General features: G+C 44.5%; 1 protein-coding gene and 1 long non-coding RNA gene across 2 annotated transcripts; one reads left to right on the top strand and one right to left on the bottom strand.

The window, feature by feature from the left end:
* The first annotated feature begins 200 nt into the window (after positions 1–200).
* LOC140850059 (uncharacterized) lies at positions 201–1347 on the top strand. Its single transcript, XR_012132801.1, has 3 exons — positions 201–358; positions 549–648; positions 753–1347. It is a non-coding gene; the product is annotated as an uncharacterized lncRNA (long non-coding RNA).
* A 4169-nt stretch (positions 1348–5516) lies between these two features.
* Positions 5517–9569, bottom strand: LOC108385441 (olfactory receptor 2F1-like). Its single transcript, XM_036994549.2, has one exon. It carries the CDS (start codon positions 6456–6458, stop codon positions 5517–5519), a length of 942 nt encoding a protein of 313 aa, XP_036850444.1. The 5' UTR covers positions 6459–9569.
* Positions 9570–11895: the final 2326 nt, after the last annotated feature.

Here is an 11895-nt window from a genome sequence, read left to right as displayed (position 1 = left end):
GTGTCCTTATTACTCTCACTGGAGCTTCTGATTCTCCCTGCTTCTCCCATAAGCCGGGCCGGGTCAGTGACAGGAGAGAAGATTGCTCACTGGTTCTCAGCGTACTGATCCATCAGGCTGAGCCCTAAGGTTGATAAGATCAAGGCCTTATTGTAGAACATTATAACAACTATAATTATGTCCCAACTTCTTGCCATTATGCTGTTTCCTTGGTGAAATGCAGGCGTTTATTTGAAAGTGATTAATGAGAGATGAATTGCAATATCACTACTTGAAGCGACAACATTTGGAAACTGATGGTGCCCACAGATGAAGTCAGGAAAGGAGTGCCTCTGAAACCCTTTGAGCTTTTTTATGTGTAAGTAACTCCTATGTGTAAATAATTTTTATGTGTAAACATGTCATAGCAAAGACACCTTTGCCGTTGGAACACCTCCCTTCTTAATTTTCTTGTCTTTAGCATCTATCAAAGGATAAAGATGTCAGTTTTTTCTCAGTACAAATGTGCTAAGCAATTTGATAGTCTTTATTTCTCTGTTTATTAATAGCATTTCAGTGTCCACCTTGTGTGTCCTTGCAACATGGGGAGAGAAGGTAGTGAGTGCTGTTGGCTAGTATGAGAATAAGGAGAGAGCACAGGGCGCAGAGGTGAGTCTGACTGCTGGAAAAGCCCATTGGGGTGCTACTAGAGGAAGCTTGAAAAGGAAGGAAAAGACTCCAGACACTCAGGTTTGCCTGTGAATTTCCCACAGGTCCCACGGTGGGTACCAGAGCGGTGCTTTCCGCAGTGGCCACACACTGCAGTCACCTGGGACACTTAGAAAACTCCGGAAGCCCAGTCTGCACTCCAAGCAATTAGGTCACAGTCTCAGGTGGGTCAAACACAGATATTAGTATATTAGTAACTTAATGTTTCCCAAGTAGTTAAAATGTGAAGCTAAGTTTGAGAATCACTACTTTAGAGGGGACTTTTAACCTTAATTTTGAAGATTTAAGATAGGGTTTTTTGAGAGAGGACTGTATTTTGAAACAAACCTAGGAGAGGCTTTGGGGCAAAAAGATGTTTGGGGCTAAACTTCTCATTCTTTGTTTGAGAACTGAGGCCAAGAGAGTTTAAATGATTTGCCTCAGATCCTTCTGAATCAGTGAAACAGTGATCCTGGGTATCTTGCCTTCTGTGTGTTAGGTATCCCTTAGCCTTAGCTTTCTTGGGTCTGGTTCAAAAACAATGATCTAGAATATCTTAGACGCAGGGGAGAACTAGTGAGTATCAAATGAAATAATGTGTGAGAAAGTCCTTCACAAATTACAGGGCATTATCCAAAGCAAAGACTTTATATTAAAGATACGAGAGATGGGCCTAGAAGTCAGTGAAGGAAGTAAAACAATCCAACCCAAGGCTCTGAACTGAAGACGGGTCTCATGCTTGGAGGGGCGTGAAGGGGGCAGAGCTGCTGGGTGCCATCCCTGCTCTTTTCTAGCTAGTTGGAACCTACCCTTTTCCTCTGCTAGTCCTTGTGTGGCTAGAACGTGTTGCTGTAGAAAAATGCTAAGGATAGAAATTGGCTTTGGCACGACACCCAGCTGGGTTTCGGAGCCTGCACCAGGGATGGGAGCCCCGGGCTTTCCACAGAACCTAATTATTTTGTCAGTAAGTAACCAAACTTCAGTCCCCAAATGTGACTCCTGAGTGCTGAGAATGGCAAGTGAAGTTCTCACCTTTGAAAAGAATAAAATGGAAAATGAAAATCACAGAAAGGAAGGAAAGCTGGAAGGAACTCTAAGGCTCATCATTTGAACCATGTCATTTTACAAATGGGGAAACTGAGGCTGAGAGAGTAGAAGTGATTGGCACAAGGCCCTTCTGCCACCCAGGAGCAGAGCTGGAGCGGGAGCTCCTGTGCCCTTCCTGCTGCAGCACATTGTGGCATCACCCGGAGCGTGAGGAGGCTGGCACAGCAGCGAGTGAGGAGCGGCATCCCCTCGGGATGACCAGCGGGACAGGTTTGATTTATGAGGGGAGGGCGATGCCAGGAAGTGCATAGTGTTTGGGGTGCTGCTCCTGGAAGTGCTACGTGGAGGCTTTGAACTGCCACAAAGTAATGCAGGGGATAAAGTAGTTAGGACAGGTGAGTGGACTAGGAGTCCAGTTCATCAAGTCACCTGACCTCTTTCCATTTTATCTGTAAAAGGGAAATATCTACCCCACAGTTTAGTGAGAGCATGGAGCGCGCACACCTGGACTCTCAACTCTCTGCAGCTGCGAGGAACAAGTGGAAAAATCCATCCACTAAGCCTGGCTTCTTCACTTCCCTTTTCTAATTTCTGACAAACTAACTGCTTGAAGGGAGAGAGGGTGTTTTCTTCTTTTGTTTTATCTGTTTCTTATTTCTAACAGAGATTGGCCTAGAGAGTTGGTGGGCTGAAGGAACATCTTACTGAGGACGGGCTTCTTTAAACTTCGTTCTCTAACCTAGGAGCTCAGTCTAGAACCTTCTTGTTGGTGTTTTCAGAGCCTGCTCTTTAGTAACATCTCAAGAATGGCTCCACTCAGAAGGGTCTCCTGAGGACCAAACAGTTGTTCCCTCCGGATTATTAAGTGTTCTTTAAATACACTGAATCTCTCTTTGAAGAGATAAGGACTAAAACAAAAATTCTGAATTCTAAAACTCAAACAATGGGATAGGTAGGAAAATATTTTGTACCCATCCTCCCTTTTTCTTACCTGTAATTTAATGAATTAATGTCCTCTTTGGATATACTAAATGTATGCACTCATGCTGTGGACAATAGAATACAAGTATTATTTTATATACAAAAGATGTTTTGATTATTATGATTAGAAGATGTCTTAATAGATTATTATCCCTACTATATTGGAATTTAGTGAAGGATTATAGCTCAAGCATTATATAGCTAACATCATTGTTTTTGGTTTACACTTCCCAATTTTTAACTGGCTTTATAAAAAAACAACTCATACACAGAGATTGCCCATTCAGTTATTTTGGTGATCGTTTTGTAGCCAGGCTATGTTAGAAGGTGTACTAGGATGTCCCACTGCTTAAAGCTAGATGTTCCATTAAAATGTGATGAGGATAAAGGAAAATAAATTAAATTATAAGTGCTTGCAGTTTGTTCTTCCTCACAAGCAAGGAGGAAGAACTCTTGAGATTTCTTTGGTGTACAAAATGTAGAGCCTGGGCAAAGGACAGGCGTATGCCTAAACACGGAGGCTTTGTTTGGGGGACAGATCTTTGAGAGGGAATAGAGAAAGGGAAAGGTAATCTGTTGATCTGGGGAGAGAAATTCATCGTTAGAGAAGGGTCTGAAAATGAGAGTTAAAAATTTGGGTGGATGGGGCTGGGCAGCTCAGATGGGAGTCGGGGAGGGAGCAGGTAGGGCAGTTGCTCTGGTGGGATGGGAAGAAGGAGGTGGGAAGAGGCTGAGGGAGTGAAAGAAGGCGATGCTCAAGGGAGGGGAGTGAAGGAGGGTCTTAAATAAAAAATGAAAATAAGTTTTGTTGGATATTTCTCCACAAAAGATAGACAAATGGCCAAAAGCATGTGATAAGAGGTTCAATATCATTAGTTATCAGGGACATGCAAATTAAAGATAAGAGTGGGCTATCATGCCACACCCACTGGGATGGCCATAAGCAAAGAAACACAACGAAAGTGTTGAAAGGATCTGGGGAGACTGGATCCCTCCTTCATTGCTGGTGGGGATGTGCGATGGTTTGGTCGTGGTGGAGAGCAGTCTGGCCTGTCATTTCTCTAAAATAAACATAGAATTGTCATATGATCCAGCAATTCCACTCCAGGAATTGAACCCAAAAGAACTGAAAACAAGTGTTCAAACAAAAATGTCTAAATGAATGTTCATAGCAGTGCTGCTGAAATGGTAGAAGTGACCCAGCTGTCTACCATGTGATGAATGGATAAACAAGATGTGGTTATTTACATACAGTGGAGTATTATTCAGTCATAAAAAAGGAATGAAGTACTGTTACATGCTACCATGTGGATAGAACTCAAAAACACTGTGCTAAGTGAAAGAAGCCAGACCCAAATGGTCACATTTAATATGATTCCATTAATACGAAGTGTCCAGAATAGGCAGATTTGTAGAGACAGAAAGCAGGTTAGTAGTTGTCAGGGCCTGGGAGGAATGGGGAATAAAAGCTTAGAGGGGGTGAGGTGTCTTTCTGGTGTGATGAAAATGTTTTAGATAGACACGAGGTTGTACAACATTACAAATGTCCTGAATGCCACTAAATTGTACACTTTGAAATAGTTAAAATGATGAATCATGTACTATGTCAATTTTACTTCAATTAAAAAAGAAGTTTTACTAGGAATTTAAAAGGTCACTCCATTTCCTTCTCAACCTTCTGGCATTTTCTCAGCAGATAGGTTAGAAGTCTGAATTGTTCTCACTTTATGGGTTTTTCTTTTGTTGTTTTTTGTGTGTAAGACAGACCAGAGATCTGTAATATTGGGTAAGAGATGCTTTATTTTGATATTAAGTCTTGTCTTAAACCTTTTCTGGATAAAATTGTCACTGCTTCACTTGTAGTTTAGGATGTTTAGAGCTCAATCATTAACTGTGTTAAACAGTAGAGTGAAATGAACAGTAGTGGAAAACTGACTCTTCCCTCGCTGAATGACAGGTTCACGTCAGGTGGTGTGTGGCATGATAGTCTAGTCAAATTTGAGTTCTGAATACACCTCTTTATTTTTTCACAAGAGTAAATATCCTTAGAGTTGATTGTGTAGAAAGATACATGTTTGAGGTCCTATATGACTTTTCAGCAGCCGTCTGCCACTACTGCAAGTCTGAGAGAGAAACACGCAGAGTGACATCCACATGGCGCAGTCCAGTCTGCCCATCAGGGGTCGGGGGATCATTAGCATGATTTTTGCTCCAAGTCCTTGTGTGAATTCCCCTCCCTACAGAGCTGGGCTGACCATGTATGAGTCACCTGTGTGACCTTTGCATCTTTGACCTAAGGCCTGTTTGATCCCAGTGGGCACATTGAGTGTTTTAAATTAGAGTTGCTCCACCTCCTACACCCGTGAGCCGTCTGCCTTTTCTCACCAATCACAGAAAAGCTTAGACATATAGTTGTAGATTTTAGCAAGGAAATAGACTTTTGTGGCATAAGTTTTGTGCACTGCCCTAAATTCTGATTTAATCTTCCTTTCAAATTCATATATGCTGGTATATCTTTGTTCTCCATTTAGTTTTCTGTAGGGTGTTGTATATTTCTAAGTTGTAATTAATATTTTTTAGAATAAGTCAGGGACCAAACTAAAGTCCAGAGATAAAATCCCACTTCTCCACCTCAAAAGATAGTGGTCCAGATTGTGGTCTTCTTGCTGTTCTCTTATGCACATACACATGCCCACACATATTCACACACACATGTACATGGACATGCACACATCATGGCAGAGGGAAACTCCAATGGTCACTGTGTTCAGAGTGAGGCCCTCTTATGACAAAGTCATATACTAAAATTTTGATTCAGAGCTTTTCATCAGAACTCGGCTCACAGCAGCCTTTATCTCTTTGTTCCTCAGGCTGTAGATGAGTGGATTCAGCATGGGGGTCACAACAGCATAAAAGACCACCATCACCTTGTTCTTCTCTGCTGAGGCTGTGGAGTGAGGCTGCATGTAGGTCATCAGGGCCATCCCATAAGACATGGAGACCACAGTGAGGTGGGAGGCACAGGTCCCAAAGGCTTTGCGGCGTCCCCCAACGGAGCGGATCCGTAGGATGGCAGCCACAATGTGGGCGTAGGACAGTGAGACCAGACAGCAGGGCACCAGCAGCACCACCACACTAGAGGCCACTATGACCACCTGGTTGATGGTTATGTCCACACAGGCCAACCTGATGAGTGCCAGCGTCTCACAGGCCACATGGTTCAGCACGCGGTGCCCACAGGTGGGCAGGCGCATGGTGACTGCTGTCTCCACTGCAGAATTAGCCAGGCCCACAAGCCAGGAGACAGCTGCCAGCCCTGTGCAGCGCCTCGGGCCCATCATGGCCATGTAGCACAGGGGGTCACAGACAGCCACGTAGCGGTCATAGGCCATGGCGGCCAGCAGCAGGAACTCGGTCCCTCCCAGGGCCAGTGAGAAGAAGAGCTGGGCCGCACATCGGGCGAAGGAGATGGTCTTCTTCTCCAGGAAGAAGTGCACCAGCATCTGGGGGACCCCACTTGAGATGGAGCAGATGTCCGCCACTGAGAGGTTGCAGAGGAAGAAGTACATGGGCAGGTGCAGTCGAGCGTCCAGCCCAATCAGGAGGAGGATGAGCCCGTTGCCCAGCAGGGTCAGCAGGTAGGTAGCCCCAAACAGAACAAAGAGTCCAGCCTGGGTCTGCCCATCACTGGAGAGCCCCAGAAGGACAAACTCACTCCCCCAGGTCAGGTTGTCCCTCCTCATGAAGCAGGTGGGCCAAGCTGCTGGGAGTGGGACAGAGTCAGAGAGCGGCAAGTAGAAAGCACCTTTAGGAGCTGGGGCTTCAGCCCTGGGCTGTGACTGGAGCTGCAGCCGGGACCCTGACCTGAGTTTCTTAGCTGAGGTGGTGAGGCGAGGATGCACTGAAGGGCTGGAGAAAGGGACACTGCGTTCTCACTGGACTGTGAGATTTCCAAAGATGACGTCCTGGTTCTGCTTATGCCTTTATGTCTAGGATCCAGCACAGACAGAATTATACAGGAGACGATCCATCAGTCAAGAAGGAATGACAGCGAGAAAAAGTGCTGGATAAAGGATAGAAGGAAAGACACAAAGGAGAATAAAAGAGAAAGAAAAACTAAGGAAGGAAAGTAGGAAAATGGAAAAGGAGGAAGGAAAGTGGAAGGTAGGAAAGAAAGGAAGGACTCTTCAGTGTCGGGGAGTAGCAGGTGAGGTGTGGTGGTCAGACACTCGAGACCAAGGGCGGAGTCCCCGGGCTCCCCAGGGTCGCGCCCAGAAAGGAGTGTCTCACATCCTTCTCATTGTGCCCATCAGTCCAGATGGAGCTTAAGTCCATTAGCCAATGTCTGTTAAGCCCCTTGAGGACCCAGGAACTATGCTAAACATCAGATACCTGTCTGTGAACAAGGAACACAAAAGCATGAATCCTACTTCCTTGGTTCTTACAAATTAATCAGGACAGAGATTACCATAATTACAAAAATTGATTAAGCAAAATGTGCTAAGTGCTACGAAGGAGAACAAGGCTACTAGTTGGTTAATTAAATTTGTAGCTGTAATTAAATTATCGCTGCAGCTATGTCTTCTTAATAATGCACAATTTATATAGGAAGTTGCAGTCATTTATTTAGATGTTTAAATAAGTGCTTAAAATAATGTAATGAGAGCATTTGGAAACCAGCGATACTGACATGTTACTTCTGAGTATAAAGTGACTGAAATCCACTGAGTCTTCATAAAGGAAGGGAGTTCTCCTGTGTCAGCAAAGATTGTGCTGGGTTATCTCACTGGTCGACCCAACATGTTGACCAGCCTGCTATAAAAATAGAATTAAATATCACCATTTTTTTCTTATTAAAAATATAATCTCACAGCATATTTCCCCTCTTAAAATAATTAATAAATTAATTAACCTATATTTTAGAATATTAATTGAGTGTATGAGCACTGGGCTTTCCACCAACCTCTAGGAAATTCCTTTCAATGTTAGGAATTTGTGTTTAGAAATTCAGCAGTGCAACAGAATCAAAGAAGAAATTTGAAAAGCAGATCTTGGTAAAATCTGTGAGAATTAAATGAGACAACAAAACGAAGGACACATGCAATACATCAGTGTTAAGAAAAGCAGACTGGAGCCACAGAATCAAATGCAATAGAATTGGAAAACATAATTCAGTTCACATTTCTTTTGGCTGCGAGTGGCGGCCTGGCCTCTTACTGGTGGCTGGACGGAGCAGAGAGCCTGGATAGAGCAGGCTTCTCGTGCCTTCCATTCAGCCCTGGTCGTGCAGTGGCCAGAAGGTGTCACTGTAGAAGCTCAGAATAGAAACTGACCGTAGATCCTCAGGGTTGGAGACCAGGTTCGAGGGTGGCGACTGGTGGCTAGGCTTCTGAGCACTGCCCCAGCGAGCCTGTGGGTGCCCACAGAGCCTGGTCCTTGTGTCAGCAGAGGAAGTAACTCTGCTCTGATCTACTATGACCGGTAGGCTGCTACAGCATCCACAATCCTCACCTTCAAAGACACTGTCATGGATCTAGATTCCTTCCCGAAGGGCCCGATTATTCTGCAAGAAAATGAAAAGCATTAGAAGTAAAAGGGACCACAGAAACCAAGTATTCCATCCACTGCATTTCACAGATGAGGAAACCAAGGAACAGGGGTGAGGTGATTGGCTCCAGGTCAGATCTGCCTGGGAACCAAGCTGGAACAAGGTTTAAAGCTGCACTGCACATTCTCAGCTCTCACTGAGCCCAGCACTGAGGCGGGGAGGGTGTTCTGCAAGGATATGGCCTCAGAAAGGAGGCACCTGAGGGACCCTAGATTGGAGGCCCAGGACAGCTACCTTGCCATGTAGAGAAATGCTGTGTGGTGAGTGGAAGAAACTTTGAATGAGAATTCAAGAGATCCAGGGTCTAGGTTGCCCCTTCCATTAGCCTGCTATGTGCCTTGGACAAGTTATGTGACATCTCTGAGCCTCAGTTTCTTCATTTGAAATGTGTGGATAATAATAATGCCTGCCTCACAGTATTTTGAGTAAGATCAGATGATATCAGTATGAATGTGCTTTATAAAGTACTAAGGAAACATAAGTGGCTGTTGTTACTATACACAACAAGTCCATTGCACTGAGGTAAATTCTGCCCAGGGACATGGGGACAAGAAACAGTACGAATATGGGCTATAAAGGCCAGAAAGTTAATAGAATGCAGTTCATGAAGTTCCTTTGTAATAAATCCTATTGCCTCAATCACCTAACAGCTGGTTAAATAAGTAAATGGTATTAACATTTTTTCCAGTAAGCTTTTGATGCTGTTTCTAGATGATGGTCAACTTTTTTATTAATAGATGGCCTTGTTTGCAGCTTTTTGGGACAATAGAGCATTTCATTCCACTTTGCTTGACTTATTGAACATTTACTGAACACTGAGCAGTGCCTGGTCCAGGGGCAGGTGCCCGGGTAGCAGGGTTCAGTGCAGCCTGGTCTCCCTCCTTAGGAGCTCAGCTTGGCAGGAGGGGAGAGAGGGTGAGTCACCATGGCCTCATCAGAGTCCTCAGAGGAAGCTATCAGGTCTGGTAACTGGAGGCGTGGAGTCAGACTGTGTAAACAGCCAGGCAGATAAATAGAAATAATAAAGTAGAAGCAAAGAATCAACTAGCACATTTGCTTCTTCAAAATGCAGAAGTGGTTTAGGGTGCATGCGGGTCAGTAGTAAGAAGACCTGGGTTTCAGCCTGTATCAATAAACCGCCTAGGTATCACTGTAAATTACTACTTTTTGAGCCATAGTTTCATCTGCAGAGTGAGCTGCTTAGGTAAACACCAAGATTTCTCCCAGCTCTGAAGATCTGCAATAAATGAGTACATGTAGGGTGTAGTTTAAAGCAGTATAAAAGGGCAAAGAAATTCTTCCATCCCTGATCACTCTGAGTATGCATAGCTAGTGGGACTGTGGGCTATAAGATATTACGGGTTACTGGGTTTGGGGAATCAAAGCATTCTCATACGTAATGTTTGGGAAGGTACCAATGAATGGACCAGGTTGACTTGGAATCGAAAGCTAAGGAGGTAGGGAAGGGGCCCTACAGACAGGAATGGGAGAACCACTTGGGCCAAGACTTAAGACTTGTAGGCTTCTTTCCAAAGTCAGTCTTAGGTAATTCCTATTGTAAGACCCAACGGCCTTATTCCCGTCTGTGCTTCCCCCCAGTGAGGAGACGAGGGCCAGGGCAGATCGATGCAACAAGCAAGAGGTTTATTGTTCCAGCTAGCTGGGGTCCAAGTGTCTGCCTGACACAGCGGGTTTCAACAAGGACCCCGAGCACTCAAAGCCAAGGGTTTATATAGCATTTTCAAGGCACTTAACTCATAGTAATTTTCCACAGCTGCACATTATTCTTGCAAGACATACATCCTGGGGTTAGGCAAGAGCAAGATAGGACCACTCCTCAATTGTCAGGGAGGTTCCGCACGATAAGCTTGGTATGTAAGATTAGCTGACCAAGGCTAGCTGACCAAGGGTCACTGCTGCCTTATTCCGGTGTTCATGATTGATTAACTTGTTTTTCAAGGCCTTACCCAGTTCCAGTTTTTCTTTTTAAGTCACACACACTCAGAAAATGGCTTCTGGGCCCTTAAGATGGCTACTCTTATGCTAACCTATTTCTATTCTTACACTATAATGGGATGACCTGTAACAAGGTCCCTCAGACCAGGGACCAAACCTGCCTTAGTTCCATAAGAGTTATGCTTCGTAATGATTGAGAATATTCACCTTCCTTGTTTTCAAGAAAAGATGGGATTATATCTTGGTTGTTATACTTCACTCAGCCCTTCTCCCTTTTTTCTTACCTCCAGCATAATACAGATACCCTGAGGCCGAGGAAATAGCCTTAACTTTTTGATCTCTGCTCTTCAGTTCTTTAAATGTGTGTTTGTGAACACTAGCACTTGAGCTTATTTGGTTCATTGGATATCTGACCAAGACAGAGGACTCTACTGAGTGGCTCGAAAACAATGAGTTGCATTATGCAGGTCCTGGGAGGAATCAAAGAGCCTCCAACTAAAATCACTGAGAAGATCAGTGGAGGATCCCAGGCAGTCCTGGCTGCTCCTAGGGATTGGAGCTCTATCTTCACACCACCTCCCCTTAACCTTCCCTGTGGGGGACTCACCGAGGCTGAGTACTCTTCTCATGCACAGAACAGATGGGGAAGCAGCACGTTTCTCACCAAGTCCTTGAAGCAGTTGTCCATCCTCTTTTGGCGGATGGAGGTTCCCCTTTGTCAGTCTTAGCTGACAACTTTCCAGAATCTAAGAATCCCCAGAGGGCAATTACTTGCTCTTGGTGTGTTCTTTTCCTCATTCTTCCCCTCAGCTACTTTTCTACAACCACAGCTTCCCCACTAAGTTCCCTATGGGATAAACATTCAGAAAACATTTCATCTTAACTTTTAATTGACCTTCTGGTTCCCAGAATGAGCCTTTCTCTGACTTTTTTGGGCCTTTCACTGCTCTTCGAGGCAATGACATTGTAGGAGACCTGGGCAGAAGTCAGAACAGAGGAGTATGTACTCCTCTGACCTGATGGGAAGGGTAACTCCAGAGGCGGAAATCCCAGGGCAAAATGCCTTTGAAACCAAAATCAGTCTAAGGGGGAAATAAAGTTTAAGAAACCTGTTTATTTCTTACAAGCAGTCATCCCACCATTCTTTCGACCCTGCTGCAGCAGAAGAGAGCTCCACCAAACCTCTCTGGCCCAGATAAACCCTCACTTGCCCTTGTAATTACCTGTTGATATGGAGATGGCTACTGCTCTCCACCCCTTGGAAACACCTATTGGTATGGAGATGCGCTAAAGCCAGGAGAGAGATTCTGGAAATAATGCAATTTTACCCACAGGAAGGGATTGTGATCACTTTTAGGGAAGAGAAGAGAACTAAAATCTCAGAGCCTGTTCTCCTTCCAAAGGAGGGAGATTTAAAATAAATCTTTCCAGGGATGAAGGCAACTTCTTCCCAATTTCTGCACATCTACTTTTAGTACTGGGAGTGGTGAGTCAGCATTGCCCAGTAGAGTCAACATGTCCATGGCCAGGAAGCCATCGAAAAATCCCAAATCACAGTCATTCAAATATTCCCATAGGATCCTTGGTGGCCTCCCATATCCATTTCTGCTGAATTG

Source organism: Manis javanica, chromosome 6 (assembly GCF_040802235.1).
Source record: "Manis javanica isolate MJ-LG chromosome 6, MJ_LKY, whole genome shotgun sequence".
NCBI classification, from domain to species: domain Eukaryota; kingdom Metazoa; phylum Chordata; class Mammalia; order Pholidota; family Manidae; genus Manis; species Manis javanica.
This window is presented reverse-complemented; position numbering and strand designations above follow the sequence as displayed.